Genomic DNA, 22956 nt, shown 5'->3' with positions numbered 1-22956 from the left:
TGGATCGGTGGAGAGAATACTTCGAGGACCTCCTCAATCCCACCAACACGTCTTCCTATGAGGAAGCAGTGCCTGGGGAATCTGTGGTGGGCTCTTCTATTTCTGGGGCTGAGGTTGCTGAGGTAGTTAAAAAGCTCCTCGGTGGCAAGGCCCCGGGGGTGGATGAGATCCGCCCGGAGTTCCTTAAGGCTCTGGATGCTGTGGGGCTGTCTTGGTTGACAAGACTCTGCAGCATCGCGTGGACATCGGGGGCGATACCTCTGGATTGGCAGACCGGGGTGGTGGTTCCTCTCTTTAAGAAGGGGAACCGGAGGGTGTGTTCTAACTATCGTGGGATCACACTCCTCAGCCTTTCCGGTAAAGTCTATTTAGGTGTACTGGAGAGGAGGCTACGCCGGATAGTCGAACCTCGGATTCAGGAGGAACAGTGTGGTTTTCGTCCTGGTCGTGGAACTGTGGACCAGCTCTATACTCTCGGCAGGGTCCTTGAGGGTGCATGGGAGTTTGTCCAACCAGTCTACATGTGCTTTGTGGACTTGGAGAAGGCATTCGACCGTGTCCCTCGGGAAGTCCTGTGGGGAGTGCTCAGAGAGTATGGGGTATCGGACTGTCTGATTTTGGCGGTCCGGTCCCTGTATGATCAGTGTCAGAGCTTGGTCCGCATTGCCGGCAGTAAGTCGGACACGTTTCCAGTGAGGGTTGGACTCCGCCAAGGCTGCCCTTTGTCACCGATTCTGTTCATAACTTTTATGGACAGAATTTCTAGGCGCAGTCAAGGCGTTGAGGGGGTCCGGTTTGGTGGCTGCAGGATTAGGTCTCTGCTTTTTGCAGATGATGTGGTCCTGATGCCTTCATCTGGCCAGGATCTTCAGCTATCGCTGGATCGGTTCGCAGCCGAGTGTGAAGCGACTGGGATGAGAATCAGCACCTCCAAGTCCGAGTCCATGGTTCTCGCCCGGAAAAGGGTGGAGTGCCATCTCCGGGTTGGGGAGGAGACCCTGCCCCAAGTGGAGGAGTTCAAGTACCTCGGAGTCTTGTTCACGAGTGAGGGAAGAGTGGATCGTGAGATCGACAGGCGGATCGGTGCGGCATCTTCAATAATGCGGACGCTGTATCGATCCGTTGTGGTGAAGAAGGAGCTGAGCCGGAAGGCAAAGCTCTCAATTTACCGGTCGATCTACCATCCTCACCTATGGTCATGAGCTTTGGGTTATGACCGAAAGGACAAGATCATGTGTACAAGCGGCCGAAATGAGTTTCCTCCGCCGGGTGGCAGGGCTCTCCCTTAGAGATAGGATGAGAAGCACTGTCATCCGCGGGGAGCTCAAAGTAAAGCCGCTGCTCCTCCACATCGAGAGGAGCCAGATGAGGTGGTTCGGGCATCTGGTCAGGATGCCACCCGATCGCCTCCCTCGGGAGGTGTTTAGGGCACGTCCGACCGGTAGGAGGCCACGGGGAAGACCCAGGACACGTTGGGAAGACTATGTCTCCCGGCTGGCCTGGGAACGCCTCGGGATCCCCCGGGAAGAGCTGGACGAAGTGGCTGGGGAGAGGGAAGTCTGGGCTTCCCTGCTTAAGCTGCTGCCCCCGCGACCCGACCTCGGATAAGCGGAAGAAGATGGATGGATGGATGGATATTCCCTTTGGGGTCGCGGGGGGTGCTGGAGCTACAATCGGGCAGAAGGCGGGGTACACCCTGGACAAGTCGCCACCTCATCGCAGATAAATTAAATTAAATACAAAAAATCTTTAATAAAAAATAGTGCATTTGCTTTTTTAAAATAATTATATAAATTAAATTAAACAGAAAAATGATTTAATAAAAAATATTTGTATAAAATTGAGCTTTTTTTTTTAAAATAATTATATAAATTAAATTAACTAAACAAAATATTTAATAAAAAATATTAGTATAAAATAGAACATTTGTTTTTTTTAATAATTGTATAAATTAAATTAACTAAAAAAAAATTTTATAAAAAATATTAGTATAAAATAGAACATTTGTTTTTTTTAAATAATTATATAAATTAAATTAAATACAAAAAATATTTAATGAAAAATATTTGTATAAAATAGAGCTTTTTTTTAAATAATTGTATAAATTAAATTAAATACAAAAAATATTTAATAAAAAATGTTTGTATAAAATAGAGCATTTGCTTTTTTTTAAATAATTATATAAATTAAAATAAATAGAAAGAATATTTAATAAAAAATATTTGTATAAAATAGAGCATTTGTTTTTTTTATATAATTGTATAAATTAAATTAACTTAAACATTTTTTAATTAGGAATATTTGTATAAAATATTTTAATAATTATATAAATTAAAAATATATATAATACCTTTTTAAAAACACGAAGCTGACACACTTTTCTAACCTGTTTAAAAAAAAACCCACTATTATAACAAATAATTTAGTCCATTTGAATCGTGTCGAATCGAGAATCGATTCTGAATCGAATCGTCACCAACAGTAATCAGAATCGGATCGAAACGTTAGGTGCACAAAGATGCCACACAAGATCTAGGCATCATCCTCAGAGCTGCTTCTAATACAACAACGCTTCTTCATCCAAGTGTGTGAAGATGGGGAGAAAGCGCATGAGGGTGGAATGTTCCGGAATGGAAGTGAGGCCCGATGGCGGCGGAGGAATGTTTGAATGTTTCACATGGTTGTCCTCTGGATGACCCCCTCCCCTCCTCCTCCTCCTCCATACCCCCGACCTCTCTTAACGGCGTGGGAGATAGCGGGAGTAATTAGCCTCCTTAAAGCGAGGAGGATCTGGTGCACTTTCTTCTTCCTGTAACCCGACGCTGCTCAAACCTGCCGCCGGTCGGCCACCACGCCCACGTCTCCAAGGTGCGCCGCTCGGTCTGGCGGCAGATTTCATTACGGTCGTCATAAGTGCAAATATCTCTCACTTACAGTCAGGCATGAGGAAGTCGAGCGGTCGCGGATGAAGACAAACGACGCCTGGAAAATATCGATTTTCTATGAAAGGCCACGGGCTTTCCGTCAAGACTTAACCGCATCGCCTCCGTTTGAACGTGCTCTATTTATTGAAGTCAAGGAAACATAGTAAACATTAGATAAACTGTAAGAAACACTTTTTATACACACCCACTCTATGATGTTTACAGTAAAGCAAGCAAGGTGTTCAAAAATGCAACATTTTAACCTAGACTGACCATATGTCCTCTTTTGCGAGGCTGTCCGGGCGGAGTTTCTTAAATGCCTCAAATGTCCGGCATTTTGAGTTAGGGTTGCGTGTATTTTCAATGTACAAACCCCGTTTCCATATGAGTTGGGAAATTGTGTTAGATGTAAATATAAACGGAATACGATGATTTGCAAATCCTTTTCAACCCATATTCAGTTGAATATGCTACAAAGACAACATATTTGTTGCAAATAATCATTAACTTTAGAATTTGATGCCAGCAACACGTCACAAAAAAGTTGGAAAAGGTGGCAATAAATACTGATAAAGTTGAGGAATGCTCATCAAACACTTATTTGGAACATCCCACAGGTGAACAGGCAAATTGGGAACAGGTGGGTGCCATGATTGGGTATAAAAGTAGATTCCATGAAATGCTCAGTCATTCACAAACAAGGATGGGGCGAGGGTCACCACTTTGTCGACAAATGCGTGTGCAAATTGTTGAACAGTTTAAGAAAAAACCTTTCTCAACGAGCTATTGCAAGGAATTTAGGGATTTCACCATCTACGGTCCGTAATATCATCAAAGGGTTCAGAGAATCTGGAGAAATCACTGCACGTAAGCAGCTAAGCCCGTGACCTTCGATCCCTCAGGCTGTACTGCACCAACAAGCGACATCAGTGTGGAAAGGATATCACAACATGGGCTCAGGAACACTTCAGAAACCCACTGTCAGTAACTACAGTCGGTCGCTACATCTGTAAGTGCAAGTTAAAACTCTCCTATGCAAGGCGAAAACCGTTTATCAACAACACCCAGAACCGCCGTCGGCTTCGCTGTGCCTGAGCTCATCTAAGATGGACTGATACAAAGTGAAAAAGTCTGTGGTCTGACGAGTCCACATTTCAAATAGTTTTTGGAAACTGTGGACGTTGTGTCCTCCGGACCAAAGAGGAAAAGAACCATCCGGATTGTTATAGGCGCAAAGTTGAAAAGCCAGCATCTGTGATGGTATGGGGGTGTATTAGTGCCCAAGACATGGGTAACTTACACATCTGTGAAGGCGCCATTAATGCTGAAAGGTACATACAGGTTTTGGAGCAACATATGTTGCCATCCAAGCAACGCTACCACGGACGCCCCTGCTTATTTCAGCAAGACAATGCCAAGGCACGTGTTACATCAACGTGGCTTCATAGTAAAAGAGTGAGGGTACTAGACTGGCCTGCCTGTAGTCCAGACCTGTCTCCCATTGAAAATGTGTGGCGCATTATGAAGCCTAAAATACCACAACGTAGACCCCCGGACTGTTGAACAACTTAAGCTGTACATCAAGCAAGAATGGGAAGGAATTCCACCTGAAAAGCTTAAAAAATGTGTCTCCTCAGTTCCCAAACGTTTACTGAGTGTTGTTAAAAGGAAAGGCCATGTAACACAGTGGTGAACATGCCCTTTCCCAACAACCTTGGCACGTGTTGCAGCCATGAAATTATAAGTTAATTATTATTTGCAAAAAAAAAGTAAAGTTTATGAGTTTGAACATCAAATATGTTGTCTTTGTAGCATATTCAACTGAATATGGGTTGAAAAGGATTTGCAAATCATTGTATTCCGTTTATATTTACATCTAACACAATTTCCCAACTCATATGGAAACGGGGTTTGTACATTCAGGGTTAAGAAGGGGTTAAAAACAAAACAAATTGTGAAGGTGTGCACACGCAGCAGCATTCGTGAGGGAGGGGCAGAGAGAGAGAGAGAGAGAGAGAGAGAGAGAGAGAGTTATGATAAACGCGCATGCGTCGCCAGGCTCTGCTTTTTATCGATAGATTTATCAGATTTAATTTTTTATTATCTATAGCAGGGGTGTCAAAAGTGTGCCCCGGAGGCCATTTGCGGCCCACAGCTAATGTTTTAAAGGCCCACGGCACATTCTAAAAATACTATTAAAATACACAAAAACATAACAAAAGTGGAGATGGCGACTTGTCCAGGGTGTACCCCGCCTTCCGCCCGATTGTAGCTGAGATAGGCTCCAGCGCCCCCCCGCGACCACAAAGGGAATAAGCGGTAAAAAATGGATGGATGGATGGATAACAAAAGTGAAATAAAAAAGCTTAAAGGTAAAATGTAATTTAGAAAAAGTTGCAATGTTGACTAATAAAACAAAGCTGTTTTTTTTTTTCTTTCAAACTGTCATTGCTCAAAACATAATATTGAATCAAAATCAATCTTATTATGAATTATTGACCCATCCAAGGTTCCGATTACGTCACATCAAATATTCCACTTTGAAAAATATTTTTAGTGGAAGATTTTGCATATTTTGTGTGTTTGCAATTAAAAATTTTGTTTGACAAAAAAGGGCGGAAAACAAACAAACAAAAAAACAACCTAAAAAAAACTAAAACATTTTGAAATGAGGAATAGATCTGAAGTTGATGTAGACTCCAGAGAGTTAAGCGTTAAATATAAAATGTATGTATGCCCTGGCACACCATTATCATCATTTCATGACAGGAGCAAAACACTTTTTACACTTTTATACTGAAATAAATACACCTACAACTTATTAAATAAAAACATAGAAAAAACTACCAGCAGCGGTAAAGTTTAGATCCATGAAGGAAAGAAGAAAGTGAATGAATGTTTATAACTGAATACATTTACATATGTATACAATTTTTTTTTTTTTTTTTTTTTTTTTTATGAATTAAGTAACGTTCATGACAACCTTTTTCCAAAACACCATATAGAATGTGAGATATAACAGGATAATGCATACGTTTATCTTTTTTTTTTCAAAACGCTTACAAAAAAGTGGAACCCCAAAAATTTACTGTGGGACCCCATCTTGAAAATTCCTAACGCCAACACTGCTGTCAACAGAGGAGAAAAAAATGCTTTATTTAAATAAATATATTATTTATAAAGCAAGTTCGAGTATCATTGGCAAATTTTCACCTCGTCCCGGCCTTGGCACGCATATATGTGTCCTTTTTTTGGGATTTCAGAATATGGTCAGCCTATTTTAACACAATTGGTCCTTTGAACATTTTACTTTTAGTAGTACCAACTGGAAGATACCCTCGGAGATACATTGTGGTCGTCTACAACAACAAAACATGTCAATATGTCAAAATAAAAGCATCTTTACAGTTACCGATGAGAAGTAAAGAAAGTATGTAAAAAGTTGTAATCTTTAGATGTTTATGTACAAGCCCCAAAACCAGTGAAGTTGGCACGTTGTGTAAATGGTAAATAAAAACAGAATACAATGATTTGCAAATCCCTTTCAACTTATATTCAATTGAATAGACTGCAAAGACAAGATATTTAACGTTCGAACTGGTAAACTTTGTTATTTTTTGCAAAAATTAGCTCATTTGGAATTTGATGCCTGCAACATGTTTCAAAAAAGCTGGCACAAGTGGCAAAAAAGACTGAGAAAGTTGAGGAATGCTCGTCAAACATCCCACGGGTGAACAGGCTAATTGGGAACAGGTGGGTGCCATGATTGGGTATAAAAGCAGCTTCCATGAACTGCTCAGTCATTCACAAACAAGGATGGGGTGAGGGTCATCACTTTGTCAACAAATGCGTGAGCAAATTGTCTAACAGTTTAAGAAGAACATTTCTCAACGAGCTTTTGCAAGGAATTTAGGGATTTCACCATCTACGGTCCGTAATATCATCAAAAGGTTCAGAGAATCTGGAGAAACCACTGCACGTAAGCAGCAAGACCGTAAATCAAGACCCTCAGGCGGTACTGCATCAAAAGCAACATCAGTGTGTAAAGGATATCACCACATGGGCTCAGGAACAATTCAGAAAACCACTGTCAGTAACTATAGTTTGTCGCTACATCTGTAAAACTCTACTATGCAAAGTGAAAGCCATTTATCAACAACACCCAGAAACGCCGTCGGCTTCGCTAGGCCTGAGCTCATCTAATATGGACTGATACAAAGTGGAAAAGTGTTCTGTGGTCTGACGAGTCCACATTTCAAATTGTTTTTGGAAACTGTGGACGTCGTGTCCTCCGGACCAAAGAGGAAAAGAACCATCCGGATTGTTATAGGCACAAAGTTGAAAAGCCAGCATCTGTGATGGTACGGGGGTGTATTAGTGCCCAAGACATGGGTAACTTACACATGTGTGAAGGCGCCATTAATGCTGAAAGGTACATACAGGTTTTGGAGCAACATATGTTGCCATCCAAGCAACGTTACCACGGACGCCCCTGTTTATTTCAGCAAGACAATGCCAAGCCACGTGTTACATCAACGTGGCTTCATAGTAAAAGAGTGCGAGTACTAGACTGGCCTGCCTGTAGTCCAGACCTGTCTCCCATTGAAAATGTGTGGCACATTATGAAGCCTAAAATACCACAACGGAGACCCCCGGACTGTTGAACAACTTAAGCTGTACATCAAGCAAGAATGGGAAAGAATTCCACCCGAGAAGCTTAATAAAATGTGTCTCCTCAGTTCCCAAACGTTTACTGAGTGTTGTTAAAAGGAAAGGCCATGTAACACAGTGGTGAACATGCCCCGGTGCCAACTTTTTTGCAATGTGTTGCTGCCATTAAATTCTAAGTTAATGACTATTTGCAAAAAAAATGTTCTTTCTCAGTTTGAACATTAAATATCTTGTCTTTGCAGTCTATTCAATTGAATATAAGTTGGAAATGATTTGCAAATCATTGTATTCTCTTTTTATTTACTATTTACACAACGTGCCAACTTCACTGGTTTTGGGTTTTGTAAAATAAAGCCTCATAACCTGGTCACCATATTAAAGTATATTTTATGTTGAACTTCTAAATAAAGTGCCAAATTATTTTGATTTTAAAATAGTTTTTAGTGCTTTTATATTAATTTGTTTAGTTTTTGTGTGCTGCTAGATAGTTTGACAAAGATAAGTGGGCGTGGCTGCCGTCTGATAATTGTTTTTAATTGGTCGATGGAATAGGCCCTTCTTGAACCCGGAAGTAATGTTGTTGTTGTTTTTTCCCTAAAAAAAACTTTATTTCAACAACAACAACATCATGATACTGAAGTTTACATACAAAAACAAAAACACACCGTCGGTCACATTATGAACATAAAAATGACATTTTAAAAATGTGGATATAAAATATATATCTTCATTATAGTTTCAGACAATAATCCTAAACAAAACTTTTTTTATACAAATAAAAGGAAAGAGAAAAAAATAACATGTGAGATGTAAGAACAAAACAAAAGACTATTGTTTGTGTAGTGTATTTATATATATTTATATTTTAGAATGTCGGAAGTTTTCATGGCCTTTTTAAGAAATGTGTCTTTTTTCAGAATAAAAAAAAAAACATATTTGTGACTCATTGAATATGGAATGTTGCTAGTAGACATCAAAGTTTAACAGCATTTTGTTAGTCTTTATTAAAAGTACTTTCTAGAAACAGGACAAGTTCTTTATTGAACCAGAAGTTGTGTTGTTGTTGTTTTTGTCTGCTCGCTAGATAGTTTGGCAAACGATAAGTGGGCGTGGCTGCCGTGTGATAATTGTTTTTAATTGGTCGATGGGAGAGGCCCTTTTCGAACCCGGAAGTAATGTTTATTTCAACAACAACAACATGATATTAAAGTTTACATACACAAACTCCAACCGTCGGTCACATTATGAACATAAAAATGACATTTTAAAAATGTGGATATAAAATATATCTTCACTATAGTTTCAGACATTAATCCTAAACAAAACTACTATACAAATATAGTGTATTTATAAGGGCTGCGAATATTTGGGTGTCCCATGATTCGATTCAATATCAATTCTTGGCGTCACGATTCGATTATAAATCGATTTTTTTTTCCGATTCAATGCGATTCTCGATTCAAAAACGATATTTTTCCCGATTCAAAAGGATTCTCTATTCATTCAATACATAGGATTTCAGCAGGATCTACCCCAGTCTGCTGACATGCAAGCAGAGTAGTAGATTTTTGTAAAAAGCTTTTATAATTGTAAAGGACAATGTTTTATCAACTGATTGCAATAATGTAAATTTGTTTCAACTATTAAATGAACCAAAAATATGACTTATTTTATCTTTGTGAAAATATTGGACACAGTGTGTTGTCAAGCTTATGAGATGCGATGCAAGTGTAAGCCACTATTGATAATTTTTATTTTATTTTTTTTATACATTTTTTTATAAATGTCTAATGATAATGTCAATGAGGGATTTTTAATCACTGCTATGTTGAAATTGTAACTAATATTGATACTGTTGTTGATAATATTCATTTTTGTTTCACTACTTTTGATTTGTTCTGTGTCGTGTTTGTGTCTCCTCTCAATTGCTCTGTTTATGGCAGTTCTGAGTGTTGCCGGGTCGGGTTTGGTTTTGGAATTAGATTGCATTGTTATGGTATTGCTGTGTATTGTTTTGTTGGATGGATTAATTAAAATAAATAAATAAATAAATAAAAATTTAAAAATAAATATAAAAATCGATTTTTGAAAAATGAGAATCGATACTGAATCGCACAACGTGAGAATCCATCCATCCATCCATCCATCTTCTTCCACTTATCCGAGGTCGGGTCGCGGGGGCAGCAGCCTAAGCAGGGAAGCCCAGACTTCCCTCTCCCCAGCCACTTCGTCCAGCTCCTCCCGGGAGATCCCGAGGCGTTCCCAGGCCAGCCGGGAGACATAGTCTTCCCAACGTGTCCTGGGTCTTCCCCGTGGCCTCCAAACCGGTCAGACGTGCCCGCAACACCTTCCTTTGAGAGGCGTTCGGGTGGCATCCTGACCAGATGCCCGAACCACCTCATCTGGATCCTCTCGATGTGGAGGAGCAGCGGCTTTACTTTGAGCTCCCCCCGGATGACAGAGCTTCTCACCCTATCTCTAAGGGAGAGCCCCGCCACCCGGCGGAGGAAACTCATTTCAGCCACTTGTACCCGTGATCTTGTCCTTTTGGTCATAACCCAAAGCTCATGACCATAGGTGAGGATGGGAACGTAGATCGACCGGTAAATCGAGAGCTTTGCCTTCCGGCTCAGCTCCTTCTTCACCACAAGGGATCGATACAGCGTCCGCATTACTGAAGACGCCGCACCGATCCGCCTGTCGATCTCACGATCCACTCTTCCCTCACTCGTGAACAAGACTCCGAGGTACTTGAACTCCTCCACCTGGGGCAAGATCTCCTCCCCAACCCGTGAGAATCGCGATTTGAATTCGAATCGATTTTTTCCCACACCCTTAGTATTTTTGGGGCAGTATAGCTCGGTTGGTAGAGTGGCCGTGCCGGCAACTTGAGGGTTCCAGGTTTGATCCCTGCTTCCGCCATCCTAGTCACTGCCGTTGTGTCCTTGGGCAAGACACTATAGCCACCTGCTCCCAGTGACACCCACTCTGGTTTAAATGTAACTTACATATTGGGGGTTTCACTATGTAAAAGTGCTTTGAGTCACTAGAGAAAAGCGCTATATAAATATAATTCACTTCACTTATGTATATTTATATTTTAGAATGTCGGAAGTTTTCATGGCCTTTTTAAGAAATGTGTCTTTTTTCAGAATAAAACAAAACATATTTATTTGTGACTCAGTGAATATGGAATGTTGCTAGTAGACATCAAAGTTTAACAGCATGTTGTTAGTCTTTATTAAAAGTACTTTGTAGAAACAGGACAAGTTCTTTATTGAACCGGAAGTTGTGTTGTTGTTGTTGTTTTTGTCTGCTTGCTAGATAGTTTGGCAAACGATAAGTGGGCGTGGCTGCGGTGTTATAATTGTTTTTAATTGGTCCATGGGAGAGGAACCCGGAAGTAATGTTTATTTCAACAACAACAACAACATGATACTAAAGTTTACACCGTCGGTCACATTATGAACATAAAAATTACATTTTAAAAATGTGGATATAAAATATATCTTCACTACAGTTTCAGACATTAATCCTAAACAAAACTACTATGCAAATATAGTGTATTTACGTATATTTTTTAGAATGTCGGAAGTTTTCATGGCCTTTTTAAGAAATGTGTGTTATTTCAGAATAAAAGAAAAACATATTTGGGACTCAGTGAATATGGAATGTTCCTAGTAGATATCGTAGTTTAACAGCATTTTGTTAGTCTTTATTAAAAGTACTTTCTAGAAACAGGACAAGTTCTTTATTGAACCGGAAGTTGTGTTGTTGTTGTTTTTGTCTGCTAGCTAGCTTGCCAACTCTTCATTTCCGGTCTCCAAGTTCGATAACGGCTAATGGGCGAAACGCGGCTGGTCAAGGTTGTAAAAAAGAGTGTCTTACTGTCGTATATTATGCGCCGTTTTCATCCCAAAATACTCGAAAGTTTCATTTCTTGGCAAATTCTTCTTCGAATGTCAAAGTTTGCGAGCCTGGCTGCGCGAGGCGGTGACGTCACGAGGCGGGGTCACGCGCAGGTCGGTTCAAGCAGAGTTCACGAGCACAAACACAACTCCTGCAATCAGCGGCCAGCTGCCAGCGTTGGACCGAACCGGGACCAGCTTGCAGTCTGCCCGTCTTCCCGCTCCATGGCCCGCTGACGCCGCGAGGACCAGCTCCTTCCCCTCCGCGGAGCCGCAGTCCGTCATGTTCGACTACGTGGACTTCCAAGTGTTCGGTACCGCAGAGACGGACCACCGGGACTGCATGTACGAGCAGGAGCGCCGCTGCGCAGCCGACCTCCCGGAGCTCTTCCTCGGCCACTGGCGGCGCGAGGGTTCGGTGTTCGGCGTGGAAGAAGCGCCGCGACGGTACCGAACCGGTTCAGGTTAGCAACCCTCCGACAATGTTGACGTTCTTAAACTGCACTCGGCTGTTCCTAATATTGTGGCTCCTTTCCTTCGTCCAAATAGTCCAAACTGAGTGTTCCCAATGAAGTTGCTGAAGGGGTCCAAAGTGCGGTCCGGGGGGCTTTTGCTGCCCGCAGCCCGGGTTTTGTCGGCCCTCGGTGGGAAGCGAAAATAATATGAAACATATGAATGACGTTAGACACCCCCCCGCCCCCCACCCTTATTGTAAATATTATAATAACACTGCCATTATTTTGTCTGTTAGTTTTTATCTTAACGCGTTATCTTATTAACAATTTTTTTTTGGCTAACTATTATAGTTTTTAACATTTTATCGTTGTTATGCTATTCACGTGTAATTATTCATACCCCCCGCACCCCCACACCCACACACCTTGTCAAAATCACCCCAAACTTTTTTTTGTCTATTATAATTTTTATTATTAATGTTTTATTATTCATGACCAGCCCTCCACGGGCTACGTTTGTGCTGCAATTTTTTTTGTCTATTATAGTTTTTGTTTTATTATTATTACAGCTTTTATGTCATTAACGTGTTATTATTCATAACCCGCCCTACACCCAAAAAACAAAAAAAAAATGTCAAAACCTCCCCAAACTTGTCCCAAATGTTTGTGCTGGTTTGTGATGCATTTTTTTGTTTGACTATTATAGTTTTTATGTCACAACTAGAGATGATATTATCGGCCGATAAATGCTTTAAAATGTAATATTGGAAATTATCGGCAGGGGCGCCGCTAGGGATTTTGGGCCCCATGAAAATAATCTTTACAGGGCCCCCAACACAGTGTCATTATTTTTTCTGTATTATAATTTCATCATCATTAGGGGCCTCTCTGGGCCCCCCTCCATGATGGGCCCCTAGAATCCGTCTCCTTTACCCCTCCTTTTCGGCGCCCCTGATTATCGGTATTGTTTTTTTATTATCAGTATCATTTTATTTATTTATTTATTTATTTATTTTTATTAAATCAACATAAAAAACACAAGATACACTTACAATTAGTGCACCAACCCAAAAACATCCCTCCCCCATTTACACTCATTCACACAAAAGGGATGTTTTTTTCTGTTATTAATATTCTGGTTCCTACATTATATATCAATATATATCAATACAGTCTGCAAGGCATACAGTCCGTAAGCACACATGATTGTGTGTGCTGCTGGTCCACTAATAGTACTAACCTTTAACAGTTAATTTTACTCATTTTTATTAATTACTAGTTTCTATGTAACTGTTTTTATATTGTTTTACTTTCTTTTTTATTCAAGAAAATGTTTTTAATTAATTTATCTTATTTTATTTTTTTATTTTTTTTAAAAAGGACCTTATCTTCACCATACCTGGTTGTCCAAATTAGGCATATTAATGTGTTAATTCTACGACAGTATATATCGGTATCGGTTGATATCGGTATCGGTAATTAAGGGTTTGGTCAATATCGGACATCCCTAGTCACAACGTTTTAATAGTATGTATGTCTATTACAGTTTTTATGTTATTAACGTGTTATTATTCATAACCAGACCCCCCTCCCTAAACAATGTCAAAACCTCCCCAAACTTGTTCTAAATGTTTGTGCTGTTTTGTGATGCATTTTTTTGTTTGACTATTATAGTTTTTTTTATGTAACAACGTTTTAATAGTTTGTATGTTATTATTCATGACCAGCATTTTTTTTACCATTATAGTTTTTATGTCACGTTTTAATAGTTTGTATGTTATTAACGTGTTATTATTCATAGCCACCCCCCCCCCCCAAAAACCCCAAACAATGTCAAAACCTATAAAATAATGTTTTAATAGTTTGTATGTTATTGTTTTATTATTCTTTCCCCCCCCCCCCCCCCCACCCCCACCCCCACCCCCACCCCAAACTTGTCCCATCCGTTTGCGCTGCAATTTTTTGGTCTATTATGATTTTTGTTATTATTATTTTATTACTCATAACCAGCCCTCCACGTGCTACGTTTGTGCTGGATTTTTTTTGTCTGTTATAGTTTTTGTTATTAACGTGTTATTATTCATAGCCACACCCCCGCCCCCCCAAACAATGTAAACACCTATAAAATAATGTTGTAATAGTTTGTATGTTATTAAGGTTTTATTCTTTTTTCTTGTGCTGCAATTTTTTTTTGTCTATTATAGTTTTTTATTATTAATGTTTTATTATTCATAACCAGCCCCCCTTCCCCAAACAATGTCAAAACCTCCCCAAACTTGTCCCAAATGTTTGTGCTGGTTTTATTGTAGTTTTTATGTCACAACGTTTTAATAGTTTGTATGTTATTAACGTGTTATTATACATAAGCAGCATTTTTTGGACTATTATAAGTTTTATGTAACAACGTTTTATTATTCCCCCGCCCCTCACCGCCTTGTCAAAATCTCCCCAAACTTGTCCCATTTTGTTTGTGCTGCAAATTTTTTGGGGTTAACTATTATAGTTTTTAACGTTTTATAGTTGTTATGCTATTCACGTGTAATTATTTACAACTAGCCCCCCGCGCCCCCGCCCCCTTCCCACACACCTTGTCAAAATCACCCCAAACTTGTCCCATCCGTTCGTGCTGCAATTTTTTGTCTATTATATAATTTTTGTTAATATTAATGTTTTATTATTCATAACCAGCCCTCCACGTGCTACGTTTGTGCTGGATTTTTTTGGTCTGTTATAGGTTTTATGTTATTAATGTGTTATTATTCATAGCCACAGCGCCTCCCCCCAAACAATGTAAACACCTATAAAATAATGTTGTAATAGTTTGTATGTTATTAATGTTTTATTATTCTTGTCCCATTCGTTTGTGCTGCTTTTTTTTTTGTCTAATATAGTTTTTATGTTAACGTATATAGTTATGTGTTATTATTGATAATCATGTCAAAATATGCGAAAACTTGCTCTAATTGTTTGTGCTATATTTGTGCTGCACATTTTTTGTCATGTCAAAATATCCAAAAACTTGTCCCAATTGTTTGTGCTGCAAATGTTTTGTCTATTATAGTTTTAATGTTTAATGAGTTTGTATGTTATTAATGTTTTATTACTCATAACCGGCCCCCCAAGATAAGTCAGAATCACCCCAAACTTGTCCCATTCGTTTGTGCTGCATATTTTTCGCCTAACTATTATAGTTTCTATGTTAAACATTTAGAGTTATTAACGTGTTACTACTCATAACAAGCCCCCCAACCATGTCACTTTTTTTGTCTGTTTATAGCGGTAGAAAATGAATGGATGGATGTTATTAACATGTTATTATTCATAACCAGCCCCATAACATAACAATTACAATAGACAAAATCATTTTGCAGCACAAACGACCGGGACAATTTTGGGGAGGTTTTAACAAGGAGGAGTCGGTTATGAATAATAACACGTTAATAACATAAAAACTATGTAGCACAAACAAATGTCAGTGTTATTTAAATATTTACAACATAAGGGGGCAACTTCCCACAGGTCTCAAAACGTCATCACAAAGCATCAAATATATTAGGACATGCTCAAAAATGACAAATTTAGTTAAAATCATCACTCAATACGTTAAATAACACAAGTTAGCCTTTTTTCTGTTCAAGATCATTCACTCATCAGTGTTTGTGTTTGAGTTCGGTGTATAGCGAGGGAAAAGAGAGATAAATGTTTTTGTTTTTTAATAATTAAATATTAATATCATAAATGCAGAAACCAAAGGCAAACGATGCGTTCAAGGTCCACTTGAAATATGTACATTCTAGTCATGTCCCTGAATTCAAACCTCCTCATTAATGACATCGGGGTGGTTGGGTCCCTGACCCGGTCTGAGTTTGAGTCTGTTCAATTCGGGGTGACGGTGAGTTCACGGGCCGGGCGCCAGGGATGCTGCTACGTCGCAGTCTTTGCAGGACAAGACACAACTTTGATGCTAGCTCTTGTCCTAAGCACTTTGCACGTCCATTTGTCACTCAACTAGTTGTCATAGAAATAGTCTGTTCCAGAAGTCAAACTGTGGCCGTCATGAACAGGAAATGTTTAAAGTCACATTCTACGTGTGATAAAGGTAATAATATTAATAATAAAATGGAGTTTTAATGTGACAACTTCCTGTTTCTATTCCCGTTGTTGACGATAGCAGTTAGCTTAGCTTGTAGCTTATCTTCCCTGTGATCTTTATCTGCGCATCTCTGTTATCTGTCAGCTGGCTTGGTGGCGTGCTGCTGCATTGTCCTCCATGTTGGGGGGGGGGGGGGGTTGTCCCGCGTCTGACTGCAGGTTCAGGCCGAGGTCACAGGTCCGAGGGGACTCAGATGAGCAATTTTTCACCTTTTTGTCCCCTTTGAGGGACGTCTTTCTTGCCATTTTGGTGGCAGAGGTGATGGAGGAGGAGGGAGGCAGAGGCTACGCCCCTCCCCCCGACACACACACACACACACACGGTCAGGTTTGGTTGAGACGTCGCCGGGCGGACAGGAAGTAGTAGTTTATAAATTCCCACAAGCGTTTTTTTGGTTCTCCCGGCCTTGATTACAGTTTTCCGCTGTGTATCATTGCAGACGTGGGTAGCCATAGCTCCGCCTCCAGCTCCGATGACCCGTTCACAGGCTCCGCCTCCTCGCCGCCGCCGCCGCCCCCGCGCACCTACAAGCCGTGCTTCGTGTGCCAGGACAAGTCTTCGGGATACCACTATGGCGTCAGCGCCTGTGAGGGCTGCAAGGTATTTCCATGTCAGCACGAGAACACTATTGATTTTGACATCCGCCCAACCCACAGCAAGAACACTCTACATTTTCAAGTGGCAGGTTAATGTGTGTCTTTATTACCAAAGCTTGTTTTGACACTGAATTTATGTCACTAACATTTTTTGTGTTTGAATTATCGGAACTGAATTACGGCAGGGCACTTGGCGGTCCGATCCTCAGCTACAGAAGCTAGCTCTTGGGACGTGGAACGTCACCTCGCTGGGGGGGAAGGAGCCTGAGCTAGTGCGCGAGGTTGAGAAGTTCCGGCTAGATATAGTCGGACTCACTTTGACGCACAGCAAGGGCTCTGGAACCAGTTCTCTCGAGAGGGGCTGGACTCTCTTCCACTCTGGCGTTGCCGGCAATGAGAGGCGACGGGCTGGGGTGGCAATTCTTGTTGCCCCCCGGCTCAGAGCCTGCACGTTGGAGTTCAACCCGGTGGACGAGAGGGTAGTTTCCCTCCGCCTTCGGGTGGGGGGACGGGTCCTGACTGTGGTTTGCGCTTACGCGCCAAACCGCAGCTCAGAGTACCCACCCTTTTTGGATTCGCTCGAGGGAGTACTTGAGAGTGCTCCCCCGGGTGATTCCCTCGTTCTACTGGGGGACTTCAATGCTCATGTTGGCAGCGACAGTGAAACCTGGAGAGGCGTGATTGGGAAGAATGGCCGCCCGGATCTGAACCCGAGTGGTGTTCTGTTATTGGACTTTTGTGCCCGTCACAGATTGTCCATAATGAACACCATGTTCGAACATAAGGGTGTCCATATGTGCACTTGGCACCAGGACGCCCTAGGCCGCAGTTCCATGATCGACTTTGTAGTTGTGTCATCGGATTTGCGGCCTCATGTTTTGGACACTCGGGTGAAGAGAGGGGCGGAGCTTTCAACCGATCACCACCTGGTGGTGAGTTGGCTGCGATGGTGGGGGAGGATGCCGGACAGACCTGGCAGGCCCAAACGCATTGTGAGGGTTTGCTGGGAACGTCTGGCAGAGTCTCCTGTCAGAGAGAGTTTCAATTCCCACCTCCGGAAGAACTTTGAACATGTCACGAGGGAGGTGCTGGACATTGAGTCCGAGTGGACCATGTTCCGCGCCTCTATTGTCGAGGCAGCTGATTGGAGCTGTGGCCGCAAGGTAGTTGGTGCCTGTCGTGGCGGTAATCCTAGAACCCGTTGGTGTGACACCGGCGGTGAGGGATGCCGTCAAGCTGAAGAAGGAGTCCTATCGGGTTCTTTTGGCTCATAGGACTCCTGAGGCAGCGGACAGGTACCGACAGGCCAAGCGGTGTGCGGCTTCAGCGGTTGCGGAGGCAAAAACTCGGACATGGGAGGAGTTCGGGGAGGCCATGGAAAACGACTTCTGGACGGCTTCGAAGCGATTCTGGACCACCATCCGCCGCCTCAGGAAGGGGAAGCAGTGCACTATCAACACCGTGTATGGTGAGGATGGTGTTCTGCTGACCTCGACTGCGGATGTTGTGGATCGGTGGAGGGAATACTTCGAAGACCTCCTCAATCCCACCAACACGTCTTCCTATGAGGAAGCAGTGCCTGGGGAATCTGTGGTGGGCTCTTCTATTTCTGGGGCTGAGGTTGCTGAGGTAGTTAAAAAGCTCCTCGGTGGCAAGGCCCCGGGGGTGGATGAGATCCGCCCGGAGTTCCTTAAGGCTCTGGATGCTGTGGGGCTGTCTTGGTTGACAAGACTCTGCAGCATCGCGTGGACATCGGGGGCGGTACCTCTGGATTGGCAGACCGGGGTGGTGGTTCCTCTCTTTAAGAAGGGGAACCGGAGGGTATGTTCTAACTATCGTGGGATCACACTCCTCAGCCTTCCCGGTAAGGTCTATTCAGGTGTACTGGAGAGGAGGCTACGCCGGATAGTCGAACCTCGGATTCAGGAGGAACAGTGTGGTTTTCGTCCTGGTCGTGGAACTGTGGACCAGCTCTATACTCTCGGCAGGGTCCTTGAGGGTGCATGGGAGTTTGCCCAACCAGTCTACATGTGTTTTGTGGACTTGGAGAAGGCATTCGACCGTGTCCCTCGGGAAGTCCTGTGGGGAGTGCTCAGAGAGTATGGGGTATCGGACTGTCTGATTTTGGCGGTCCGCTCCCTGTATGATCAGTGTCAGAGCTTGGTCCGCATTGCCGGCAGTAAGTCGGACACGTTTCCAGTGAGGGTTGGACTCCGCCAAGGCTGCCCTTTGTCACCCATTCTGTTCATAACTTTTATGGACAGAATTTCTAGGCGCAGTCAAGGCGTTGAGGGGATCTGGTTTGGTGGCTGCAGGATTAGGTCTCTGCTTTTTGCAGATGATGTGGTCCTGATGGCTTCATCTGGCCAGGATCTTCAGCTCTCGCTGGATCGGTTCGCAGCCGAGTGTGAAGCGACTGGGATGAGAATCAGCACCTCCAAGTCCGAGTCCATGGTTCTCGCCCGGAAAAGGGTGGAATGCCATCTTCGGGTTGGGGAGGAGACCCTGACCCAAGTGGAGGAGTTCAAGTACCTCGGAGTCTTGTTCACGAGTGAGGGAAGAGTGGATCGTGAGATCGACAGGCGGATCGGTGCGGCATCTTCAGTAATGCGGACGCTGTATCGATCCGTTGTGGTGAAGAAGGAGCTGAGCCGGAAGGCAAAGCTCTCAATTTACCGGTCGATCTACGTTCCCATCCTCACCTATGGTCATGAGCTTTGGGTTATGACCGAAAGGACAAGATCACGGGTACAAGCGGCCGAAATGAGTTTCCTCCGCCGGGTGGCAGGGCTCTCCCTTAGAGATAGGGTGAGAAGCTCTGTCATCCGGGAGGAGCTCAAAGTAAAGCCGCTGCTCCTCCACATCGAGAGGAGCCAGATGAGGTGGTTCGGGCATCTGGTCAGGATGCCACCCGATCGCCTCCCTCGGGAGGTGTTTAGGGCACGTCCGACCGGTAGGAGGCCACGGGGAAGACCCAGGACACGCTGGGAAGACTATGTCTCCCGGCTGGCCTGGGAACACCTCGGGATCCCCCGGGAAGAGCTGGACGAAGTGGCTGGGGAGAGGGAAGTCTGGGCTTCCCTGCTTAGGCTGCTGCCCCCGCGACCCGACCTCGGATAAGCGGAAGAAGATGGATGGATGGATGGATGGAACTGAATTACATTTTTTCAATTTTTATACAAATTTATTGAATCAAAAATGTGTTTTAAAATTCAGTGTTTTAAAATTTTGTGTAAAAAAAAAAGTCACTGCAGAAAAATTCTGAATTTTTTTTCACTTCAATTTTATACACTGATTTATTTTTTTGACACTAAATTTATATTACTGAATTTTTGTATTTGAATTTTGTTAACTGAATTAAAAATATATATATATTTCATTGAATGACATTGTAAGCAAAATATGTTTTAAAATCCAGTTTGTTAAAATATAGTGTTTTAAAATGCAGTATAAAAAATACAATGGAGAAAAATTCAGAATTTTTTTACACTTTTTACACAGTTTTTATACTCTGATTTTTTTTACGCTGAATGTAAACTGAATTTAAAATTGTTTTTATTTAGTTTTATTTAATAAAAAAATTGAGCAAAATGTGTTTCAAAATTCAGTTTGTTAAAATAGTGTTTTGAAATTTAGAGTAAAAAAAAGTATAATTTTTTTACACTGATATTTTACGTTTGAATTTTGTGAACTGATTTTTTTTTAAATTCAATTTCCTTGAATAAAAACTGAGGAAAATGTGTTTTAAAATTCAGTTTGTTAAAACAGTGTTTTAAAATTTAGTGTAAAACAGGCAATGCAGAATAATTAATTTTTCTTTTTTTTTACCGTACACTGTCTTTTTTACCACACATTTTTTGACACTGAATTTATGTCACAGAATTTTTTGCGTTTTAATTTTGTAAATTGATTTCTTGTTTTCAGTTTTTATTGAAATTCATTTAATCAAAAGTATGAGCTAAATGTGTTTCAAAATGCAGTTTGTTAAAACAGTGTTTTAAAATTTTGTGTAAAAAAATTTAGTGCAGAAAAAAAATCTGAATTTTTAAACACAGATTTTTTTTACTCTGAAATTATTAAAATGTTTTTCATTAAATTGTGCTGACAATTTTGATTGAATAAAAAAATTGTGTGTTTCAAATTCAGTTTGTAAAAATCCAATGTTTTAAAATTTAAAGTAAAAAAATTCAGTGCCAAAAAATGCTGAATATTTAAACACTGATTTTTTTTACACAGAATTTTTTAAACCTCGACCCCGAGAGGGACAGGCAGTAGAAAATGGATGGAATTTTCAAACACACGAATTTGGGTTATGTTCAGGACTTTTGTCACTTTTCGGACGCTCACCACGTTATTTTGTTTTATTATTCATTCTGTTTAAGGATAAGCATACCTGCCAACTACTCCGGTTTTCCCGTAATTAGTACGGTTTTCATCAACCTATTCCGGGTTGCAGTGATAAGAAATACGGTTTTTCATTAATTAAAAAAAAAAAATGTTTTTAAAGTTTTATTCACGAAATCACGTAACAACAATGACAATCGACACTGCTTCCCGTAACTTCCTATCGAGCCATTCCGAATGCCATGCGCGAGGCTATTTATAGCACTGCTGCCAAGCACGAGGCACCAGTAGCCATTGTTTCCAAACGAGCGAACGATCATGGAATCAGCCGGAGAAAAATCGCAAACGAGTCTTAAAACCGAAAAGAAAACTGCAGTCATTCCGTGAAGAATATTCAAAAGCCTATCCGGGAATAATTATCCGTTCCAAAAAGGGTGAAAAGTACGCGAATTGCACCTTGTGCAGACAAGATTTTTCGATCGGACACGGAGGAATTAGCGATGTAAAAGACCACGTTGGGACAAAAAAACACAAGTCTAATGCCGTTGCTAGCGATACAAGTGGAAAACTTTCAACGTTTTTCGTCGCCCAAACAGATTCTTTGGATGTGATAAATGCCGAAGTTTTATTTACGGAGGCAATAATTGAGCATGGACTTCCAATCGCACTGGCTGATCACATGGGACAGTTATTATTTGGATTTTAGCCACAAAAAGGTAATGACACCAATGTTATCTATTGGAATTGTTTAGTACTGTTATATTGTTAAAAGTGTTTATACTATTTATGCTTTCAAGTCCAAGTTGAAGAAATCTTGTTAAATGTTGACAGCATAACTACCAAAATACAGAAGTATGTCCTTAATATTTTTGCAGTGCTATTTCTGTTGAAAAGTTAAAATGATTACATTAGAGATGTGATGTGCCACTTTTCAAGTGTATGATGGCTTAAATTAATTTTCATTAATTTTTCATATTTTGAATTCTTTTGAAAGGCTTACAAAAAAACTACATTTGAATTGTAGTTCCATGCTATTGACAGGACTATTAATTTTAATGAAGTTAGCTTACCATGTTTACAGTATGATAATTGTGATATAAATGTGAATTTTAGGCACAGAATATTTTTTACAATTGAACAAGGCAGTAGATTATACAAGCTTGGACAGAAAGTTAATAATGACACCAATTTTTTTTTTTATGGAATTGTTTAGTACTCTTTTACCATTTGTTTACTGTAAAAAGTGTTTATACTGTTTATACTTTCAATTAACAAATTGAAGTCTTGTGAAAGGTTGACAGGATAACTGGCATTAACTGTCAAAATAATTTCAAACTATTGAAGTTAGCTTACAGAATAAACATGTCAATCAACCCATATGATTTTTGCTGTAATATTTTTGTTTTGAAAAGTCACTGTGACTGATAGAAAAGTGATGGTTTTAGCAACATTTTAACCTGTCTGAATGCTAATAATCATTTTGCGTCGGGGGGCGAAGCCTGAACCCCCCACCAGGACTTTGTCCTGGACCTACCGGGGCCTGCGGCCCCTGGACCCTGGCTACTAGGTTTTTCTGATTTCAAAAGTTGGCAGGTATGGATAAGTGTAAAAGTTCGAAAATCGAGGTTCCACTGTACCAGAAGGTCTATGATAGCCGTAGCAACATGCTAGCTCCGTCACACAGACACTAAATAAATGATGTGATCCTTCACCCTCCTCCTCCTGGTTTTCGCAGGGCTTCTTCCGCCGCAGCGTGCAGAAGAAGATGGCGTACACGTGCCACCGGGACGAGAAGTGCGTCATTAACAAGGTGACCAGGAACCGCTGTCAGTACTGTCGTCTGCAGAGGTGCTTCGCTGTGGGAATGTCTAAAGAGTGTAAGTGTGTCATTCACTCCTAATGTCC

General features: G+C 41.3%; 1 protein-coding gene across 3 annotated transcripts in view; it reads left to right on the top strand.

The window, feature by feature from the left end:
* Positions 1-11424: 11424 nt before the first annotated feature.
* LOC133603287 (retinoic acid receptor beta-like) overlaps positions 11425-22956 on the top strand; it is a 44433-nt gene continuing 32901 nt past the window's right edge. For all 3 annotated transcript variants that reach the window (XM_061956478.1, XM_061956472.2, XM_061956465.2), the window contains exons 1-3: positions 11425-11967; positions 16551-16711; positions 22787-22928. In XM_061956478.1, coding sequence (XP_061812462.1) covers positions 11787-11967; positions 16551-16711; positions 22787-22928 — 484 coding nt within the window. In that variant the 5' untranslated portion in view covers positions 11425-11786. The remainder of the gene's footprint in view (positions 11968-16550; positions 16712-22786; positions 22929-22956) is intronic.

This window comes from Nerophis lumbriciformis, linkage group LG04 (genome assembly GCF_033978685.3).
Source record: "Nerophis lumbriciformis linkage group LG04, RoL_Nlum_v2.1, whole genome shotgun sequence".
Lineage (NCBI taxonomy): Eukaryota > Metazoa > Chordata > Actinopteri > Syngnathiformes > Syngnathidae > Nerophis > Nerophis lumbriciformis.
This window is presented reverse-complemented; position numbering and strand designations above follow the sequence as displayed.